The following is a 23,835-nucleotide window of genomic DNA, read 5'->3' as shown; positions in this document are numbered from 1 at the left end:
AAAAATAGAGCTACCCTCTGACCCAGCAATTGCACTACTAGGTATTTACCCAAAGATACAGACGTAGTAAAAAGAAGGGCCATATGCACCCCAATGTTCATAGCAGCAATGTCTGCAATAGCCAAACTGTGGAAGGAGCCGAGATGCCTTTCAACAGATGAATAGATAAAGAAGATGTGGTCCATATATACAACGGAATATTACTCAGCCATCAGAAAGGATGAATGCCCACTATTTGCATCGACATGGATGGAACTGGAGGGGATTATGCTGAGTGAAATAAGTCAAGCAGAGAAAGACAATTATCATATGCTTTCACTCATACGGAGAACATAAGGAATAGCACGGAGGACCACAGGGGAAGGAAGGGAAAACTGAATGCGAAGAAATCAGAGAGGGAGACAAACCATGAGAGACTCTGGACTCTGGGAACCAAACTGAGGGTTATAGAAGGGAGGGGGTGAGGGGATGAGGTAACGGGGTGAGGGGTATTAAGGAGAGCAGGTGTGGTGATGAGCACTGGGTGTTATATGCAATGAATCAATCATTGAACACTACATCAAAAACTAATGATATACTATATGCTGAACATAATAATAAAACTGAACATAATAATAAAAAAATAAAAATAAAAAAACAGCCATTAATAGAAAGCTAATAAACTTCTTACCCAGTTTTCCATTTGACAACAATAGTGGTGTATTTGAAGGAGGGTCAGCCACTTTTGTTAGTGAGTTTGGGGTGGTGGTGGGAAGAAATGCAGAAATTTCACATTATAAAGTTTGCGCACTCAGAAAAAGAACAAACTTTAAGACACCGTACTACATTTATCCTATCTTGGGGGGTTCAACATAATAAACTATTCAATTTGACAATTTTTGAAACTTTTTATTTTGAAATAATTACAGATTCACAGAATGCTGCAGAGATAATGCAGAGGAGTCTCATGCCCTTCACGTAGCTTCCCCCAATGGTTATATCTGGCATAATTATCCCACAGCACCAAAACCAGGAGACTGATATTGGTGTAATGTGCATGCGTAGGTCCATGTCCCTTTATTCCATGTAGATGTGTGTGCTGGCCATGTCAGTCAGGATGCAGAAGGGTTCCATCACCACTGGGAAGTCCCTCCTGCCACCTCTTTACAGTTATGCCCACGCCTCTTCCCCACCATCCTAACTCCTGGCAACCATTAACCTGTTATCCATTTCTATAATTTCATCATTTTGAGACTATCATCTAAATGGAATTATACATTTTTGATATTGGCTTTGTTTTCATCACCAGAATACCCTTGAGATCCATCTGAGTTGTTGCATGTGTTCATAGTGAGTCTCTTTTCCCAAGGAAAACATTTAGTCTTCCACCGTTAAGTATGATGATGGTGTAGGTTTTTATACAAATATTCTTCATCAAGTTGAAAAAGGTCCCTTCTGTTCTTGGTTTTCTGAGCATTTTTATTCACATTTGGGTGTTGAATTTTGTCAAAGGCTTTTTCTACATCAATTGTATGATGTCATTTTTCTTTTATCGGCTGTTAGTGTGGTTGAATGATTGATTTCTGAATACCAAGTCAGCCTTGCATCTCTGCAATAACCCTACTTGGTCATAGTGGTCTCATCCTTTTTATATGTAGCTGAATTACATATGCTTAATATTATGTTAATAATTTTTGCATCTACAATCTTGAGAGATATGTATTAGTTTGTGTTTTCGTTTGCACTGTCTTTGTCTGGTTTGATAGGAGGCTTTGTAAAATGAGTTGGCTCCTCTTTTCTAGAAGAGATCGTATGAAATTTGGTGTTCTTCTGTGTTTGGTAGAATTCTACAATGAAACCATCTGGGCCTGAAGATTTCTGTTTTGAGTTTTTAAATTGTGAATTAAATTCCCTTAATAGTTGTAGTGCTATTCAAATTATGTGTTTCATATTGGGCAAGTTGTGATTGTTTGTACTTTAAAGGAATTGTCCATTTTATCTAGATTGTCAAATTTACATATGTACAGTTGTTCATAGTTTTCTCTTATTATCCTGTTGTCTGCAGGATCTGTAGTGATATTCCATGTTTCATTCTTGGTACTGATAATTTGTGTCTTGTCTTTTTGTGCTAGAGTTTTGTCAATTTTATTGATCTTTTCTAGAAGCAGCTTTTTGTTACTGATTTTTCAAATTGTTTTTTGCTTCTACTTTTATTGATTTCTGCTCTCTAGTAGTTCCTTGTGTTGGGTTTATTTTATTCTTTTTCTAGTTTCTTTAGATGTAAGTTTAGATTATTGAATTGAGACTTCTCTTTTCTAATGTAAGCATTTAGTGCTATATAGTTTCCTTTCTGCACTGGGTTAGCTGTTATCTGTGTACAAAAGGTTTTGATATGTTGTATTTTCATCTTCATTTCAGTTCAATGTGTTTTTTTTTTTTTTTTAAGATTATTTATGAGGCGCCTGGGTGGCTCAGATGGTTAAGCATCTGCCTTCGGCTCAGGTCATGATCCCAGGGTCCTGGGATCGAGCCCCACATCAGGCTCCTGGCTCAGCGGGGAGTCTGCTTCTCCCTCTTCCTCTGCTTCTCCCACTGCTCATGCTCTCTCTCTCTATATATATCTCTGTGTTTCAAATGAATAAATAAAATCTTTAAAAAAAAAAAAGATTATTTGACAGAGAGAGAGACAGCGAGAGAAGGAACACAAGCAGGGGGAGTGGGAGAGGAAGAAGTAGGCTTCCCGCTGAGCAGGGAGCCCGATGTGGGGCTCAATCCCAGGACCCTGGGATCATGACCTGAGCTGGAGGCAGATGCCTAACGACTGAGCCACCCAGGTGCCCCGATTGTGGGTTTTGTTTTTTTTTTTTTTCCCTTGAGGATCTCTTCTTTAACCCAAGTGCATTTTTGTATCCAGGCACTTGGAGATTTTCCTGTTCTGTTTCTGTTACTGATTTTTTAGTTTGATTCCATTATGGGCAGTGAGCATACCCTATATAACTTCAATTCTTTTAAATTTGTTGAGGTTTTGTGTGGCAAAACTGTCTTGGTATAGATTCTCTGGGTGCTTACAAGAGTGTATAGCCTGCTGCTGTTGGAGTGTTCTATAAATGTGGATTAAATCATGTTGTTGGTGTTGTTGATTTCTTCTGTAGCCTAGCTTATTTTCAGTCCAGTTGTTCCATAAATTGATGAGAGAGAAGTATTGAAGTATCCAACTATAATTGCAATTTTTCTGTTTCTCCTTTTAGTTCTATTTTTGCTTCATGCATTTTCAGCTCTGTTGTTTGGTGTATACATATTTGGGATTGATATGTCTCCATCATTATGTAATGCTCCTCTATGTCCCTTGTCATTTTCTTTTTATTCATGTCCACTTAATCTGATATTATATAGCCACTTCTGCTTTCTTTTGATTGTTTGCATGGTGGGTTTTTTTTCCTCCTTTTCTTTCAAACTAATAATATTATATTATTATATTTGAAATGAGTTCCTTGTAGATAGCATTTGGTTGGTTCCCTTTTTCTTTTTGGTCCATTAAGTTAAATTCTGTCTATTAATTGGTGTATTTAGGTCAGTTACCTTTAATGTCATTATTATGCTAGGGCTTAAGTTTGTCACTATATATATATTTTTCTGTTCGTTCTTTCTGTTTTTCATTTTTTGGTTTTCTTTTTCTCCTTCCGTTCTCTCAAACCCCCTCTTCCATGAAAGTCTTTTTTAATCTATTCCATTTTGGGGCATGGTAAGAAAATGGGTAATTTTTAACAATTTTTGAGATTCTATGATTCTCTTAATTCTTCTGGATCTTATTTAAATCTTATGTTTTAGCAGGCCTCCTCTCATACCACATGGGTGGGACAAGGTGTGTGCTGCCTCCTCAGGTTAGAGAAGGAATTACAAGTTTTCAAGTAGGCTTTCATTGACACCTGGGGAGGTGGGTGAGGGGCTCCTCATTATTTCTGAGTGGTAATGGAAGTTCAAGCTCTGACTAGGTCTCTGTGGATACCAGCCTGTCTGTGAGAGGGAGGGACCCTTTGTTAATTTGTCAGTGGGGGCTGGGGTTGGTGAAAGTCCTGACTCTCCATTAGGCCTCCTCTGACACACTCCAGCATGGGGATTAGGGAGCTTTGCTGTAGTCTGATAAAGTTAGAACACCAAGCTCTCTGCTTGGCCATTGCTAGCAGAAGTGGAGGTAGGCCACAGTGTTTTCTGTGGTGTTGACTAGAATAGATCATTTGTTGCCTAAAAGTTTTCTGTCTTATTAAGTTGTTCCTTTTCTGGCCCTCTGAGAAGAAAGAGCAGGCTTTTCTTATGTGCTTATTTTCGGTGCTCATTGGTGTTTCCCCATCACTGTCTTCTCTAGTACCCAATCTGGGATACATGAGACAAAAAGAAAATCCAAGTAACTCACCATTGTGTTGCTCCTCAAGTCCGCAGATTCCTATATAGTCTTTCTTCTCCTTTCTATCTGTTAGAGCCCTCTCATGTTTGTTTTATATATAATATCCAGAATTTTTATGTACTTAGTCGGAAGATTAAAGAAAACTCTATCTACTTCCTCTTTCCTGAAATAAGTGTTTGGCCTAAAGTGTTTCAATTTTAAGTCAAATTTTAGTGAGTCAGAGAACTCTAGAGTGATAGATAAGGGTAAAGGAGTAATGTATCCAAGCAAAAGCCATTACTCTGACAAAAATTAGAACTTCTCTATGTCTCTTTTTGCTTAAGTGGATATAATGATGTGGTAGAGAAGTATTTCTTAAGGTGGAGTTCATAGCTCAAAGAAACATTGAGGTTTGCTTCTTTTTACCTCCTGAATGTATGGTTGCTGTGGGGCAGGACAGGAAGGGAACCTCGTAAGATAGGGAAAGCCATTTAAAGTTATATGTCAACGGATTCCTCAGTGGAGAAAGAGAACAGCTTTCCTTAGGGGTACTGATTTTTTTAACGTGATTTGGGAGTGATTGGGTAAACCCATTGCACCCTGCTCTTAACTCCAGGAGCTTGTTAGGCTAAGGAAAAGTACATTTACAGATTCTCCAGAGAATATAGGTTAATTTAGTATATGTTTCAATCTGGGACCTTTGAGTTAAGTTTACATTGATTCTTAAGTAAGCCTTATCTACCAGATTTTGCTCTGTACCCAACCCAGGTTTCGTGCCATTTGTTGGACAGGAGAATACATTACACTGAAACTCATCACGTAGCTTGCTGACTTGGAACAGGCACTTCAGTTCAGGATTTCAATTTCACTCCACTGTGGCCCAGTCCGCACAACAGCGCTGTCCTGCAGGACTCTCTGTGCTAGAGCACATTTGAGAAATAAAAAAAATCAGAGAATCTTAAAAATTAATAAAACTCAGGGGCGCCTGGGTGGCTCATTTGGGTCCTGGGATCAAGGCCCGCGTCATCGGCCTCCCTGTTTGGTGGGGAATCTGCTTCTCCCTCTGCCCCTCCCCCTGCTTGTGCATGCACTCTCTCTCACTCTCTCAAACGCATACAATTTTATAAAAATTAATAAAACTTGAAAGTTACTGCTACTGTGCAATTAGTAGTACCATGCTTTCTCCTACTATGCTTCAGAAGAGAATGAGGAAAGACACTTATGGAAGAGAGCACATGGGGGGTTGGAGGGAAGAGTGGATGGAGAGAAGGAGAAAGTGAGAATGAATTAGATATGGTCATGAAAGCTTGAGTGAACTTGCTGGTGTCCATGACCTTAATGTTGAGTTGGAAGCTTCTAGAACAGTAAGGAACAAAGTGTACTCCCTTTCATAAAAGAGACACACTTCCTCTGGGCATTTGCAGCACTGCCCAACTGAACTTACCCTGAGAACAGAAATGGTTTTGATTTGATCCGTCTCGTATAGTAGCCACCAGCCACATGTGAGTATTGAGTGCTTGAAATGTGGCTAGTATGACTGAGAAACTGAATTTTTAATTGTATTCCATTTCAATTCAGTAAATTAACTTAAATAAATATAAACACAATTCAATAAATAAAGTAAATATAAACATAAATAACCTGCAGGTTTTTTAACCACTATGACTGATGGCTGCCTTTTTGTATAGCACACCCATAGGACACATACTTAATGCCCTTGTTCATTTCTTACTATTTTCCTTATTATTATTGCATGCAAGGCAATAATAATGAACTGTACCTGGTATAGAGACAGGGGTTTATTCATCTCCTCACTTAGGTCTTAACAAAGATCTTCTAGAACTCAGAAGGTGTTGGTATCTTATTCCTTGCTTATGTTCATATTGCTGAAATATTAATGATTATAACCACATCCATATTGTAGCATTAATATATTTATTATATGTGGTGGTTGTTATTGTTCTTAGTAAGAGTGCTGAGAAGATTGAGGAAATTATTAGTGGGAGCTCCTCAGAGAGTGAGGAAGATGAAGAACCACCCGATCATCGTCAGGAGGCAAATGTAGATTTGCCATCGGAATATTGGCAAATTCAGAAGCTGGTGAAATATTTAAAGGTAAGACAGACCTTTTGTATTGTGTTTACAATGATTATTTTGATTCCTCTCCCAAAAATGTATATTAGGCTTCCAGGTTTATTATATGTTTCTTTCAAATAAGGGTAGTAAAAACCCCTGTTATTATTTAAGTGTGCATGGGGGAGAAGGTCTTATTACCCTGAGGAGAGCAAGGTTAGTCCTCATGGACCAGCCAGGCTGCCTGGTACCAGCCCTGTCCCCTGGGCCACAGTAGCCAGCAGATATTATGACTTGCCACCATTTTACAACTTGCAGTATGGTGTGGCGGCAAGAGCTTGGAATTTTTTGAAGTTGGACTACAACCAAATTCTAGGCTGTGTCACTTACTAGCAGTATGGCTGTTGGTTATGGTTTTGAGCCTTATTTTTCTTAACCTATGGAATAAAGTTAATACCTGTCCTATAGGATTACTGGAGGGTTGGAAAAACATATTTGAGAGATGTGGCATAGTGTTTGGTACATTGTAGGTGCTTAAAATATGTATCAGTCCCATTTTATTACTCTCAACAGTAACATGTGTGGAAACATGTTACATAACAATGGCCTATATAATGTACTTAAGACTTGAATCGGGGCAGGGCGAGGGAAATGATTTGCCAAAACCCAGATTAATATTAACGGATAACTGATATTGATAATGTCTAGGTAGGCCAGGTCTAAAGCTGTAGTTGAGAAGTACTTGTAAAATTAATGGTTTTACTTAGCTCATAGTTTCCTCCAGCTTTTCTACGTCTTAGATCAAATGAACCAAGGGCATTTGCCAGTGGCTTTGCATATGTAAAGATATTTATGTGACTCCTAAATTACTTAAGGGTACATTTCTGATGCCTTTGAGATCCTTCAAAGCTGACAGGTAAAATAGTTTATATGCACATTTTTGTGAATTCAACAAACATCCTGTGCATGGACACAGACTTATAGCTGAAAAAGTTCCTTTTGCAAGAAAAATATGCCCCCTTTTTGAGCATGGCCCCAGCTGCAATTCCCTGCATCTCTCAGAAAAAAATTCTATGTTTTCCTGAATTCTGAATCCCAAGAAAAATTAGTCAAGAAATTGGGAAATTGGGAAAAAGTATTCTAATTCCCCATTGTGACATAGATTTCAACGGCCAAACCAGAATCTGGGCAAGCAAATAAAATATTTTCATTGTTAAAAAAGGATAGGAGCTTCGATGAAGCAAATCCCACCTTGGCTATGCTTTTGAAAGCCTCTTAACAATTTGACCCATGTCAGTACAAAACAAAAGAAATTTTTTGTGTGTGTTTGGAATATTTGTCATGAAACAAAAATCAAGACCATGAGGATGGTTAATGCTTTGTTTTAAAATTTCATCTGATAATTTCATCTGAGATAAAATATCTCATAAATAATAAATATTTTTATATCATCTTTCAATTTTAAAATGGCTTCGACTTGGCATTTGTTTTATGGTAATGTTGCCTTCTTTTAGTGCTATCAATATCAGGTGGAGATCATTTTACATGTTACTGCAATTGGTATGTTTGAGGTTGTTTTTTTTTAATAGAAAACCTCTGAAATTTTTAGCATCTCTATCACAAAAAAAATGATTTACTGTTTATTATTATGGAAAATGTTCACTATAATGGTCATCATTATTACCTAAAACATACAAATAAAATTTGGGAAAAAACATGGAATAACTTATTTCAAGAATTCCTGAGAATCTGGGGGAATTTTGATTTCTTATTTGGGGATCTTGACTATTCATATCTGTCAGGAATTTGGAAACCCTCGCTGAAGCACCAGCTGGAGTTCGGGCCCCGTGGTCAGGCACACCCCCTCGGCAGGTGTCTGCATACAAACCATGCAATCGACACAGTGGCCCAGCCCAGCACGCATAGCACCAGTGTCCAGACTCAGGAGACCTTCCCGTTGGTACCCCTGCTACTTTATTGGAATGTGGCTCTTCCCATGATCTCTCCTCTTCTCATGTCATTCTGGGGGGAAAATGGCATCAGAGAACTTTGCCACCCAGCACTTCAACAGCTTGAGCCAGATGGACACTGCAGCTCAGACATAACCTTTTGGAAGCAGATTGTAAGAGCCCTGGGGTTTATCCAAAGAATTCTGGTCTCTTTATTTCATTAGTCAAAGGAAATAGAGTCAACGGGGAAGAAGCATGAGGCAGACTAACAGAGCAGTTAGAAGCATGATCTTCCATGTCGGAAAGACTCTGGTTGAGTCCGTGGTCTGGCTATTTACAGGCTCAGTAGCCTTGAGGTAGTTGGCTGACTTCTCAGAGCTTCAGTTTTCTCATCGGTCAAGGTGGCAAAAACAAAAGTTCTCGTGTTTTAAGGATTACTATGAATTTCAAATAAAATTCAACACATGTAAAGTGCTTTGCAGAAAGTACTCAGGGCTTGTTAGCAATAATAATGACTTCTATTACTTTTACTACATATATTACATATTACAATAATAATGACTGTCTATTACTATAGACAACATAGGGCGTGGAGTCTTCTTGACTTGCACAGCTGGCCCTCAATTTTTGCTTAAATTTTCTAGCAACCAATAAAAGGAGGGAAATGCAGTGAGTTAATACAGTGAGGGAAAGGCTCTTACCATTATAAGGTAAAAATAGCCCAGTTGTGAATGTGTGTAACTGATCCTGGGACTGAGAGCAGAAAGAATTTTCTCCCTGAGGACTTATGAAGCAGACAGTGAGTGTGGTAGTGAATGACATCCTTAATAATATCCTCCCAGTGAACATGGCAATGAGAGTTTCTCATAATAGCCTAACTATTGAATAACTATCTTGAGTTTTTCAACTATTTAGGATAAGTCCATATAATATGAGGCCAAAAAGGGATGCACTATTTCTGTCCCAGAACAGCTAAGGAAAACATTTACTGATGAAGTGCTGCTTAAGCCTGCACACGTTATTCATCAATAAATCATGTGCAAATGTGATACTTTTGGCCAGACAGTAAATTGCTTGGAATTATTATAGTTCCCACAGGTAGGTATTCTTAACATAGCCAATAAAAGAAAAAGTATATCTACAAATGATTTCAAGCTTTTTGACACAGATAAATGTTTTATATGGGAACACAAAAGGATATTAAAAGTCTATGAAATGCAAAATAGAATGTCTCTAGGTAATCTCAAAATAAATACACCTGACATTTTAATTTGCAAACTTATGCCTTTAAATATAGGCTTACACTAGCAGAGAAATGTTAATGTTGACCTGACTTTCTACTTACCATTTTCCAAGTACAGCAATGCCTGTGATTATTGAAAAAAATTTGATGAGCTCATTAATACCCAAACAGGTCAACGAACTATAGCTTGTTATTTATCCAGTTATGAGCTCAGATCTTGGCACGTAAGTAAAGGGAGTTTGTATTTAATTATTTGGCTTTGACATACATTCATTTCAACTTACAAGTTTTATATATGTATATATTTTTTTAATCTGGATTTTTAGAACACAATTTAATTTTTAAACTAATGAAGACTTTGCATTTTTACTCACCAACCTTCCAACTTCTGTTCCCCCCAAATAACTTGTGACTCTGTGTCCTAATTCCAAATGAAGCAATAAACCACCTTTTCCACTTCCTTAGTGAGAAACACTTACATTCGGTCTTCTGCTGTCTTTACGGTTCAGCTTCTCTGTCTTGTCAGCTACGTTAGTGGAAGGACCATATTAAACTCATTGCCGTGTCTTGCAGGGGGTCTAGCCAGTGAGCACAAGCCTGCCTCTCCACCCTCTCCTCAGAAGGTGTGATAGGGAGAGAATTGGTTCCCAAGGGGCTAGGCTATGCTGTTCTTTGTGCTCAGCTCCTGGAGAACTGTTTTTCTCCCTCTGCTGAGCCCTTCTTTCTGCTATTGACGTACGTCTTCCCCACCTTCTCTCACTCTCCTCTCTCCTCCTTTTCCTGTTCCCTTTCTCCTTGTAGATATGTTTTATTGCTGTATTTGCTAGCTTTCTAGGATATTATTTCCCCGCCCCGGCCGGGGCTGCTTTAAAATCTCGCAATTAGAAATGTTTTGCTTTGGATCGATTCCAGCGATTGGAGAAGATAGTCTGGTAAGATGTGTGCCCCACATTAATTCTGTGAGTTTTTGTAAAAATGCAGTTTTACTCACTAGTCAATTATATGGAGAACCCCTTTGTGAAATAGGAGAGTTGTGGAATTTTATTTTGTTTGGAAATGTGGGTTAGTCACAGGTATTATATAGTATTATAAATTAGTACAATGGGTACTCTTTGGTAAAGTGAGATAAAATGCTGAAAGGCTGTAACTATAAGTAGATCTGCCTTTCATACACATCTCATACACAATGTTTGTATCATTAAACTGAAGACTGAATTTCTGGACACAAGGTTGCAAGCCTATTGAAATCCATTTCTATGTAGATTGAAGGAGGATGGGGGATGGAACTTAATACTACAGGATAAATAAATCCGAGAGAACATCGAGGAGACTATAGAGTGATGCCAAGAATGCGGTTGGTCGAGATTTTAGGTAGTTTGGAGGGACAGCAGAGACTGGGTGTAGAATCATGCTTTATCTCCCTTATGGGCATTTCCTTGTCCCTTGAGGACAAGCTGTCAGTACTACCCTGGCATCAGCTCCAGGCTCAGATGGGAGATTATTAGCAAGCAGGCTTGGAGATGTCTGCCCCTGCTCTGAAGGGCTTCATTCCTGAGTCCTTGCTGCAATAAGGGAAGAATCTCGGGTTAATCCCCAGGGCCATGTTCCCAGGTGTGTCTCTTCCCTACAGGAGGCCTATTTCTACACCTGGGATTTTGATCAGAGCCCAGCCAGGGAATCAGGATGATGAAAACATGGATTTAGGAAGCTGAGTCCAGCAGCAGGTGGTATGCAGACTGAATCAGGGTGGGAAGAGACAGAAGGCCAGTGACAAGGGGGTTGCATTGATAGTGAGAGTGTGCTGGGGGCTTGGAATAGGATAATGTCCTTGGAAGCAGCAAAGAAATGACTGGGAAAGAAAACAGGCCAGTTGATGAGGAGGCTTTGGTGTGGGGCAGATTGAGTTTGAAGAGAGTGAAATACCCAAGGAGAAATGTCCATGCCATAGTTGGAAATAAAGGACTGAAGCTCACAGTCCTCATTAGAAATCGAACTACTGCTTCAGAAACAGGGGAATGAATGAGCATGTGGAGCATATGGGCTTATTTTTGGCTTTTTATTCGAGACTGAATATGACTAATCAGAAAGTAGCTGCTTCCCATTCGAGTTAGTACGACCAAGGCAATATTTTTAGATCAGAATTCCAATGTTATCCCAATGGCAGTCTTTCCTTAAGTATTAGTTTGCCATCTTACAAACAGATTGCTTCATTGGCCTTTTTTTAAAAACAAATCTTAAAGAAAGTAACATTTTATTTGGTAATTTTATGCAACTAGCCAGTAGATAAAAAAAGATTAATTAAAGAAAGATAAATAGCAAAGTTTGAAGCAAAAAGAGAAAAATGTTTAGTTTCCTTCCAGTTGAAAGCTCCTACACACTAAAACCAAAAGTGATCTAGCCATAAAGTTGGGAAACAATGCCCTTTTTAATGTAAATTCACAAATGGGATATCATTCTTGAATCTGAGATCTGTGCGATCGTTGTCCCTGGGTCCCAGGGGGATGGTGATGTTGTCTGGCCATGTGTCATCAGTGGAGAGTGGCCAGTGTAGGCTGCTGAGTGGCAGCATATGATCTCAGCTGGGCATCACCACACATCTATCCTCTTTCCCCACCCACCATGTGTTGGTGCGGGGGAGTGCCTAATTTTTTTATTGTATTTGAGCAAATTCATGAAACACTGGTGTTGATTTTACCTTGCATGTGAGCCAGGGGTCTTGCTAATTAGTCTTCTGTTATGTATCCACAAATTCAGATTTCTCAGGCCCTGAAAAGTGACAGTACTTTGTGGCTCCCCCCCACCCCCAGCTTAGCCGTGACATCTACTTCACCGTGACATCTCAGAGAATCACATCAGAAATTCCACAGGGCTTCCCAAGAGACACTGCAGGCTCTGTCCTTGGCATGTTTTGGAAGGCAGCTATGCTAACCACTATACCACCAACGCTCCGGCCTTGGCATGTTTTGGATTGCCCCTCTGGAAGGGGATTCACCGCAGAGACATTTTGGAAACTTTAAAACCTTTGTTAAAGACTACTTTTATGGCATTCAGTTCCTTAATGATCTTTCAGGAACTGATTAAAAACATACACACACACACACACACACACACAACCACCTTAATTGGTTAAAGAGTTCTTCTAAGTGGTAATTGGGAGTTATAGGATTTTTCATTGCAGGAATTTGATGTACTTTCAATCAATTACAGTTAATTAAATTCCTTTCCCATTACTCGGGTTTTGGGTATGGAGGGGCAGGTAGTGTGATCCTTGTTTCACTGGTGGAAAAGCTGAGAAATAGTTCACTCTGGGCCACACAGAAGGCGAGGCGGCCGCGGCCCAGGCTGGTGTCCCGGCTTCTATCTTTACTGCCTGTTGCCTGGTTATTCTGTCCCTCTGTCAAGAAATCAGGGTCCAGACGGCCTGGAGGCCTTGCTATTGTATGCTTATTTTCTCTCTCGCTTGGTTTTCTTCGTTTGAGTAAGAGACTAATTAAACAGGGAGCATTTCTTAACAAAGGAATTCAATGTTCATTTTTGGAAGGCAGTATGAGAGTGTGCTCTTTTGCTAAATTAAAGAGACGGAGAAGACTGTGATAGGACAGTTTTATTCATGTTCAACATACTCTTTAAAAAATGGAAAACAGTGGCCACTGTTTATATATCAAATAAACGCCAGTAGTTAGAAAGGAAAATTACTCCCACCTTCCTGAGAAACAGTCTTAAGTTAATACATATAGTGTTGCATTGATGTGGGTTAAATTTAAAAGAAAATGTCTCCATGACAAAAAAAGAGTAGGAGGAGTTTTGTACTTAAAAACAAAACAAAACAAAACAAGACTAGCTGTTATAAATCATAAGATATTTTAAATTGCATCATCTAAAAAATTTCTTAGTAGAGTTTGCATTTATGCAAACTTACTCTTAAATAATGCAGTGTAAGTCATGAACATATTTTAAGTATTTGGATTACTTGAAATGTGTGTAACTTGTATGTCCATATATTGCCCACAAAAAAATTATCCCTTTTTTATGACAAAGGAGGTAATGGAAGTGATGGAGAGGCTTCTCATCTCCACAGAGGAATCTATATTCTACAGATAAACTAATAAGCTTTTTAGTTTTTGAGCTATAAATTCTTTTTGCCCCTTGGCTCTCATAAACAAACAAGAGTGGAGAAGGGCAAAGATAATTGGCCAAGTATGATGAAGTAACGCTACTGAATCATAACAGTTTATACCACTAGCTAGTAATGTACAACCACATCAACTTACCTACTGAAAAATGACATTAAAAATCTCAAGGGAAGTTTCTTAAGCTTTAACTCATTCATCCATCCATCCACCCATCCATCCATCCATCCATCCATCCATCAATGCATACTGTGAGCTCGCCCAGCTAGAGTATAATGATACAATATTACACATTGCCCATCTAGCTAGTCATAAGATTTTTGATTGGAAAGAATTTTGCTAAGTTTTATGTGCCATTCTGTTCAGTTTTACGTAATCTGAAAATGTAATCAGTCTTTTGGGGGAATTTGTTGCCTGATGTATTTGTAGCAACACTATATAGTTTGTTCCTCAAAGTATGCTTTCCCCCAAATTTATTTGAGAGGCTAAATAAATTGTAGAAAAGTAGCGTTGCCTAGTTCCCAGTTTACATAATGCTCTAGGCTGCTTTACTTTTTATTTTAAAAACACATATTCATGTCCTATTATAGAAATTTGAGCACACTGAAGAATATATAAATAGAAGAGTTCAGGAGTAAAAGGTACCAGATTTGGTATAAGTGATCTTTTCATTTTATAGACTTCCACTGTATATACTTCCATTGTACTCATTATTAGAAGTTGCATATTTGTAGGAAAAGTATTAAGCTCCAGGTCCCTTTTTGGTCCACTAGCCTTTGCCATTCCCACTGGCAAGGGCTGTAGCTCCTTTCCCAGCTCCTGCCCCCTGGGTGGGTGTGGCTGGCTGTGGCCTCCTGGTATTTCTGTGACATGCAGGGCTTAGCAGAAGCTTCTAGTTCTTCCTTATTTCCCTTCTGTATTTAAATTACTAAAATCTTATAAAAATAATACATTAACATATGCCCTTGGTAAAATTTAAGCAATGCAAAAGAATAACAGGGAAAGCCCCCTTCTAGATGTTTCTGTGTATATACATACACCTATATAATTTTTATACACAAAATGAAGTCATACTATTTGTTATGCTACAGTGTGCCTTTGATATTAAATGTGTTCTTGGTGATCTTCCATATCCGCCTCAGTCCTTTTAATTACCACGTAGTATTTTACTATATGTATCTATCAATAACTTATGTAACAGTCCCCTTACCGGTAACATTTTGTCTTGTCCCCCAAATCAATTTTTATTATTACACACATTGCTGCAGCAAATATGTTTACGTATTCTTTGGATATGTAGCCTATTTCTGTAGGATAGATTCTTTGAAGTGGAATTGCCTGGATCAAAGAGTATGGACATTTAAAATTTTGATAGTTCTAATGGGACGGTATTATTCAACGGGTACAAGTGTTAGTTTCACAAGAAGCTCTAGAGAGCTGTGCAACATAGTTAACGACATTGCATTGTACATTTAAAAGATGTAAGAGGGTATTTGATCTCATGGTAAGTGTAAATACCACAAAAAGGGAGGAGGCATAAGAAAACTTTTGGAGGCAGGGGCGCCTGGGTGGCTCAGTTGGTTGAGCGACTGCCTTCGGCTCAGGTCATGATCCTGGAGTCCCTGGATTGAGTCCCGCATTGGGCTCCCTGCTCGGCAGGGAGTCTGCTTCTCCCTCTGACCCTCCCCCTTCTCATGCTCTCTCTCTCATTCTCTCTCTCTCAAATAAATAAATAAAATCTTAAAAAAAAAAAAAAGAAAACTTTTGGAGGTGATGGATGTGTCTGTTACCTTGATTGTGGGGATGGTTTGACAGGTGTACACATAAGTCCAAGCTCATTAAATTGGTTACGTTAAATATGTGCAGTTTTTTGCATATCAATTCCACCTCAGGAAAGCTATTTTAAACAAGAAAATATACGCACAGTGAAGTGTGATAAGTACTCCACTAAAATTTTTTAAATTTAAAGGAAAGTAATGAAAAGTAAGAAACCAACCAAGCTTGGTTTGTATTTAAAAAAAAAATGTTTTTAATAGCTCCTTACACAAAGCAAATGTCAATATACACTTAATTAATAATATACCAGTGATTTCCAACCTTGAATGCAGAATGAAATCAGCAAGCCTCCTAAAAACAAAACAAAACAAAGCAAAGACCCCCAGTGCCCAAGTAACATTCATGGAAGTTTTAAAAGAATTGGTCTGAAGTGGGGTCTAGGCATTGATTATCTTTAAAATCTTTCCAGGGTATTAAAATTGTTTGTCTAGAAATAAGATTCTTTGTTACAAATTCTCACTAATCTACAGTCTTTTTTTATTTCTTATTTTGGCTAATTCCAGTTGGGGAGGGAATGTATCGTGTGTGAATTTGCATATTCCTGATTACTAGTGAGGTTGATAAATCTTTTCATGTGTCTAATAACCATTGTATTGTATACCTTCCCTATTCTTCTGTGGTTGTCTTTTGATTCTTAATGCAATTAATCCTTTGTTATATTATTTGCAAATATTTTCTCTCAGTTTGTCATGTCTTTTTATCTACTCTTCTGTTTGAAAACTTTAAAATTGTACATTAATAACTATACTGCCTTTCCTTCATGGCTATATTATAAAGTTTTGTGTCTTAGGAGCTAGGAAGGTTTTTCTGAAATCATTCCAAGAGAACAAATTTTTTTCTATTTCCTCCTGGTAGGTTTATAGCTTAAAAAAAAATGTTCAGATCCTGAATCCATCTTGATGTCATTTTATGTGTAGTGTGAGGTTGGGATCTAATTTTACTTTTTTTCTTTGATGGAGAGTCCATTGTTTCAACACAGATTATTGGCTCCTCCACTCTTTCAGTGATCTGAGATATTATGATATTGTCATCTCATATGTGAGAGTTTGTTTCTGGATCTTTCTCCGTTACATTGAGTTATTTGGATGCTCCTATGCCAGTTCCATGCTGTTTTAATTACTGTAACTTTGGTGTATTTTAATATTTGATTGGCCAGAGAGTTTTCTTAAATTTTTTAGAACTACTTTTTGCATATTTTCCATTCCAGATCATTTTTAGAAAAGTTGAAAATCAAATTAGAAAAAAAACAAAAACCTCAAAAATGCTGCTGGGGATTTTGGTCAGTCTACATGAATTTATAAATTACTTTTGGATAAATAGCAATTTTTGTCAGGTTTTTATTTAAATTCCAGTTACTTAACCACAGTGTAATATTAGTTTCAGGTGTACAGCTTAGTGATTCAACACTTACATACAACACCAGGAGCTCATTGCAACAAATGCCCTCCTTAATCCCCATCCCCTACTTAACCCTTCCCTCCCACCCACCTCCCTTCGGGTAACAATAAGTTTGTTCTCTCTAGTTAAGAGTCTGTTTCTTAGTTTTCCTCCCCGCCCCCCTGCCATGTTCATTTGTTTTGTTTCTTAAATTCCACATATGAGTGAAATCATATGGTATCTGTCTTTCTCTGATTGACTTATTTCACTTAGCATTATACTCTCTCTCCATCCATGTTGTGGCAAATGGAAAGATTTCAGTCTTTGATGGCTGAGTAATATTCCATTGTATATATATACACACCATGTCTTCTTTATTTATTCATTAGTCAATGGACATTTGGACTCATTCCATAATTTGGCTATTGTTGATAATGCTGCTATAAACATTGGAGAGCATGCACCCCTTCGGATCTGTATTTTTGTATCCTTTGGGTAAATACCTAGTAGTGCAATTGCTGGATCATAGGGTAGTTCTATTTTTAACTTTTTGAGGAACCTCCATGCTGTTTTCCAGAGTGGCTGAACCAGCTTGCATTCCCACCAACAGTGCAAGAGGATTCCCCTTTCTTCACATCCTTGCCAACATCTGTTGTTTCCTGTGTTGTTAATTTTATCTATTCTGACTGGTGTGAAGTGATATCTCATTGTAGTTTTGATTTGTATTTCCCTAATGATGAGTGATGTTGAACATCTTTTCATGTGTCTTTTGGCCATCTGGATGTCTTCTTTGGAGAAATGTCTGTCTGTATTTTCTGCCCATTTTTTGATTGGGTTATTTGTTTTCTGGGTGTTGAGTTTTATAAGTTCTTTATAGATTTTGGATACTAACTCTCTATCAAATATGTCATTTGTAAAAATCTTCCATTCCATAGGTTGCCTTTTAGTTTTATTGTTTCCTTCGCTGTGCAGAAGCTTTTTATTTTGATGAAATTCCAATAGTTTATTTTTGCTTTTCTTTTTCTTTCCTCAGGAGACATATCTAGTAAGAAGTTGCTACAGTTGATGTCAAAGGTTGCTGTCTGTGTTCTCCTCTAGGATTTTAATGGTTTCCTGCCTCACATTTAGGTCTTTAATCCATTTTGAATTTATTTCTGTGGATGGTATAAAAAATGGTCTACTTTCAATCTTTTGCATGTTACTATCCAGTTTTCCCAACACAGTTGAAGAGACTGTCTTTTTTCCATTGGATTTTTTTTATTATTATGTTATGTTAATCACCATACATTACATCATTAGTTTTTGATGCAGTGTTCCATGATTCATTGTTTGCATATAACACCCAGTGCTCCATGCAGAATGTGCCCTCTTTAATACCCATCACCAGGCTAACCCATCCTCCCACCACCCCCTCCCCTCTAGAACCCTCAGTTTGTTTCTCAGAGTCCATCGTCTCTCATGGTTCGTCTCCCCCTCCGATTCTCCCCCCTTCATTCTTCCCCTCCTGCTATCATCTTCTTCTTCTTCTTCTTCTTCTTCTTCTTCTTCTTCTTCTTCTTCTTCTTCTTCTTCTTCTTCTTCTTCTTCTTCTTCTTTTTAACATATAATATATTATTTGTTTCAGAGGTACAGATCTGTGATTCTGCAGTCTGGGGTGGGAGGGATGGGGTGGTTGGGTGATAGACATTGGGGAGGGTATGTGCTATGGTGAGTGCTGTGAATTGTCCATTGGATTTTCTTTCCTGTTGTATTTATTCAAGATTGTCGAAGATTAATTGACCATATAGTTGTGGGTCTGCAAATTTTAATAACATTCAGTTATCCTATTCAGCAACATGGTATGGCCATTCATTTATTTTTAAATCTGTATGTATTTTAATAGCTTCTTTTCCATATATTTTCAACACATTTCTTGTGAAATTTACTCCTTGATATTTTTGTTATTATTATTTTACTAATACTGGCATGGGAACATTTTTCAAATTACACCTTTTGATTTGTTATTCTTAGTGTATGGGGGGAGTTACTCATTTTTGAATGTTGCCCTTATATCTAGTCACTTTATTGAGCTATTTCTATTAATTATCACAATTATTCAGTGTAGTCTTCTGAATTTTTTTAGGAAGGCCATTATATTTGCTACAAATTTTTCCTCATTGCAGTGACTAGGACATTCCAGCAGATTATCTATTTCTGTAAATGTTCCATGTCTATTTAAAAGGAATGTGTAGGGAATGCTTGCATTGTTCCGTACCCATTCCCAATAAAAATTCTCAGCAAACTTGTAATGCAACAGTCTGAGTCTAATTTCTTTTTTCTTCTGGCACAGTATTTTCTCCTTTTCTTTCCTGGAGTTCTCTTGAGTCTCATCTCTTGAGTCTGAAGTTTATGAGTGCTGAATCATTCAGTATAAAATCAGTTTGCAAATAAACAGAAGGCAAAGCAATGTATTTTACTACCTTGACTTACGTGGTCATATGCCACTCACTCTGAGCATTGACTTTTTTTACCGTTTCTGATCCTGGGAGATGAAGAGTATCTGTAAGCCAACCTCTGTGCTGGGTGCCAGGCCCTCTGTCATCATCAATAAAATAGTCACTGGCGGGGCTTCACTTTTCTTGCTCTCTGAGGCATGTTTGGAGGAAAAAAGTGCTGAGAACCTTGAAAGCCAGCTGGATGGCAGTGTGATGGCTGTGTCACCTCCCTGGGTCTCACCCACTGCCCCTTGAGTGCAGACAGTAGGGAACAGAAAAGGGGCTTCCACTCCTGATTGTGCCTCTACCTGCCTTCTTACCTCGCTGTCACCATGTGGGACCCTGACAGGAAGCTCGGAATGATGGCCCTGTGAGCATGTAGCCCACCAGAGTTTTGTCCACTAGCTTGATGGTATCTTACCTTTTCTGAACCACGTTACTTGAAGTCTTTATGACACATAATGAGTCACCTTGACCTCTTAATCCCAGTTACCTCTTCTCTGGATAGCTGCAGTAACCTGCATGGTCTCCACATGTCCCATTTGCCCCTTCCTTGCAGGGGCCTCTTCAGCCGGAGTGATCTTTTAAAAATGTACTCAACTCATGTGAGTCCTCCCTCTCTGCCCCAAAACAACACCCTTGACTATTTCCTAACAATCTTGAATAAAGATTAAAATCCTCAACCTGGCCTATGGGCCCAGCAGATTCCTTTGTCCACCTAGATTTTCATCTTATCTTGGACCATTTGCCACTCACGCTCCGGGGCTCAGCCACACTGGCCTTCGTGAGGTCTTAAACAGGCCATGTTCCCCTCCTCCGTAGGGCTTTACACGTACTGTTTCCTCTGACTGGCATGCCTTTCATCACATCCCTCCCCCTCCACCAGGGAAGGCTCCCACTCTGTCCACACCTCAGTCCAGACATGCTTTCCTGAGGTCCCGGCCCAAAGTCCCCTATTGCAAGCTTCCATAGCCGCTCTGTGTTGCTCTCCCATATTAGCACTTCCTAAAGTTTTCATTTATTTGGATGGGCTTCAAATATTAAAATCTTTCTTCTCCACAAAACTTGATGAGCTCCACAAGGCAAAGACCAGGTCTGTTTTTGTCTACCAGGATATGTCTAGTTCCTGGCATCGGACTCGGTGAATAATAAGTGTGGAAATTTGTTGAATGAAAGAATAAAATAGTGGTTGGAGGCAGCTTGCTCCCTGATTTAGTCTCGAATACATTCGTCATCTCAATTTCGTAAATGTTTATTTCTCTGTTATCAGCAGTGAGGGGGGTGGAGGTAGGTATTAGTCTATATACCAGATACGGTAATACTTTTTTATTTCAAATATTTTATTTAAAACAAAGAGAAACATTATTTAGAAAAGTGTCCTCTACTGACTTTCTCTTTCCAAAAGAAAATTTGAGGAAAATGAAGGAAAGTAACATTCATTCAACTTTTGCACATTGGAAACGTGATTTTGACAATAAACAAATGTCTCCGGTCATAGAAAAGAATGCAAACTGCAAAGTATCCGAAGGCTGACAGAGCCTGGAGATGTCTGAGAAGAAGCAGGGGCGGGAAGACGATGAGCAAAAGACTAGTACTAATTTAAGAAGTGGAAAAGCTCATTGGAGGCATTCTTCAAAACCCTTCAGAAGCTAGTAAAATAATGTTTTACTATGTTTTCTCCAGCTCTTAAAACTTCACAAATGCAAATACGTGATAAAATGTGAAAATAAGTATTGGCAACTCATTACACTCTCAGAGGAGATTTAATTGAAAAATAAGCATATTTGCACTGCTTCTCCGTAGTAAGATGTTTATGGCATCTGGTCAAAGTAGAACAAACATTCGAAAATCCTTTGACATAGCTGGTATTTAAAGAATAGCAATTGGCTAACATTTGTGGCTCTGTATGTTGAATATTTTGGCTCCCATCCTCTGGTATTCATTCTGAAAGATTTATAATCCTTTGGGGAGTGTGGTCAGTGACAAGAGTAGAACTAAATCCTGAAATGTGGAAAAACTAACTTTCCCTAATATAAAACTGTTCTAAAAAAATCTCTCAAGCCTATGAATATGTTTCCAGATTTTCAGAAAAAGCTGATGATTTACAGAATTTTTTTTTCTATAAGGATCTAACTTCTTAATGATAAATGTAAATTTTCCATCCTTTGGCTTCAAAATTGGCTTAGAGATAACTCAGAAAAATATAACCTCTTATCTTTTGGGCATCTACTGCAATCACACGACTCTTTAAAAATGTTATGTCATTGGTTATGATGCATATGATGAAATAAAGCACAAAAGATAGAAATAATCTACAAGAGAAAAATTTAGGAGACCCCGAAATGAAATAGGAAACAATGACTGTGTCGAATGTGTAAGTAGAAAAATGCTACCAAAGAAAATACGATGCAAGAATAGCAGTCAGGAAGGTCCTTGATCATGAGCAACTGAGAATGCCAGGACAGGACATTCTCCTTCAGAGTTTGATGTGTGTGGGTGGACTCTCTTGGCCTGACTGAGGCATGACATGATTTTTGACATTTTCTCCCTTTCAAGTCACACTTGAGTCTGAAGCCACTGCCTAAGAACTCTTCTATCTGAAGCTCCTGGTTTGCATTTTTAAACTTTTAAAGTGGGAGCCCAGCTCTGCTCCTTCGGGTACCCCAGGGGAACTTTCTGGCTCCTTTTAATCCATTTAAATTCAGCAAAAGAGCCTTGTTAAATAATTCTCTCTCTTTCTCTCTCTCTCTCTCTCTTTTTTTTTTCTTTTTTCTATATTATTTTCTTGAATTATGGTTAGCATTTAGATTCTTCTTTATGGTTTATTAAATATCTGCCTTCTCTTTTTCTAAAAGTAAGGCACCAGAAGTGCTAATGTGTGTGTTTGGGGGGGGTCCTATGCCCCCCAAACAAGGGAGATTATAAAATTGAAAGTAATAAGTGAAGGATTTACTATTTTATGTTTCAAAACCAACTGTAGGACAATTGGTGGTGTTAAAAATTTCTCTCAATATTGAGAAAAAGACATTAAAAGTTGTAAGAACAAAATTCACTATTTTCAATGTAAATAATAAAATGAAGGCTTATGCCATTCTCAATTTAATCTTGAATATAGAGGACAACCTGGTTGCCCAGAAAGAAAATTAGTATGGAAAACAGACGTTGACAGTGGTCTCAGCACGGGATAGTGATTTGTAACATTTTTAGAGATGTAGAGGAATTTTTCTGAAAGGGTTAAGAGGAAAGGCTGAAGTCTAAACCTCTCCATCTTTTTGATACTTGCCCTTTTATAATCCCACTTCAGGCTCTCATTTTAAAAGTAACACATTGTGTTGAACTCACGAGAGGATTTGTGTGTGTGCGTGTGTGATATGAAAGAGGGGGTTGGGCAGCTTGAATATAATTTCCATTTTTGTGCTAAGTGTATATATTATATCTATGAACATGTATATATAATAGATATAGCAATATAAAGTAATAATTAGCAAATGAGAATAAACATAATTTGTAGGTGTCTTTCCTCAAAAAGGAGAGAGATTTGAGGCCATTCATACTATGTTTTGATTTTTTTTTTTAAGATTTTATTTATTTATTTGACAGAGAGAGAGAGCACAAGCACGGGGAGCAGCAGGGAGAGGGAGAAGCAGGCTCCCCACTGAGCAGGGGGCCCAGTGTGGGACTCGATCCCAGGACCCTGGGATCATGACCTGAGCCGAAGGCAGACGCTGAACCGACTGAGCCACCCAGGCGCCCCTATACTATGTTTTGAGGTTGAGATCCATGGCCATCTTTCATGAGCACCTTTTACAAAAATAATTTATTCTTAGCTCTGTTAGAAATATTGCTCTTGTGTCTTATGAACTATTTCAGAGCTTATACTGGAACTCTTATTTACCATCCAGTCTTAATAGCAGAAGTAAGATGTACTATGCTGTGTCCTTCAGAAGATTTGCAAAGCATTAATGATGGGTGGACATTGCTTAAGAATTCCTGCAATGAATTCTGATTATAATTTCCTGGCAGGTCTGTTTCACTGATCAATCATTAATTTTTTTTTTTAAATCTCCCAGATTGTTTTATCTTAAAGGAGCCATTCTCCACTACCCTTGACATCTGGTGATCAGCTAAGCAGACGTTGATTGCGTGATTCTCTTCATTGGGCCAGCATTGTGCTCACCATACTGAAGGCTTCTTTTTTTTGTCCTTTATCCACACACTGAGTCATCTGCAGTTCTTAGTGGAATCGCCTCCTCCTTCCCAACCCCACGGCTCTTCTCCCACTTACGCCCGCACCCCAGCAGGGATCATCATACCGCTTCCCTCATGGTTTCCCTTTTTCCAGGTTTCCCCTGTTCCAGACTGTTCTACATACATCTGTGAGAATCATTTCCAG

General features: G+C 38.3%; 1 protein-coding gene across 1 annotated transcript in view; it reads left to right on the top strand.

Moving 5' to 3' along the window:
• Positions 1-23,835, top strand: part of ODAD2 (outer dynein arm docking complex subunit 2) — a 183,734-nt gene that overhangs the window by 27,278 nt on the left and 132,621 nt on the right. Inside the window, exon 9 of the mRNA XM_045874221.2 lies at positions 6,328-6,475. Within this exon, the coding sequence (XP_045730177.1) occupies positions 6,328-6,475 (148 nt within the window). The remainder of the gene's footprint in view (positions 1-6,327; positions 6,476-23,835) is intronic.

This window comes from Mirounga angustirostris, unplaced genomic scaffold (assembly GCF_029215605.1).
Source record: "Mirounga angustirostris isolate CCGP_5_RB_7025 unplaced genomic scaffold, mMirAng1.0.hap1 SCAF_5, whole genome shotgun sequence".
NCBI lineage: Eukaryota > Metazoa > Chordata > Mammalia > Carnivora > Phocidae > Mirounga > Mirounga angustirostris.
The sequence above is the reverse complement of the archived record's forward strand: the minus strand, read 5'-3'. Positions and strand labels throughout refer to the sequence as shown.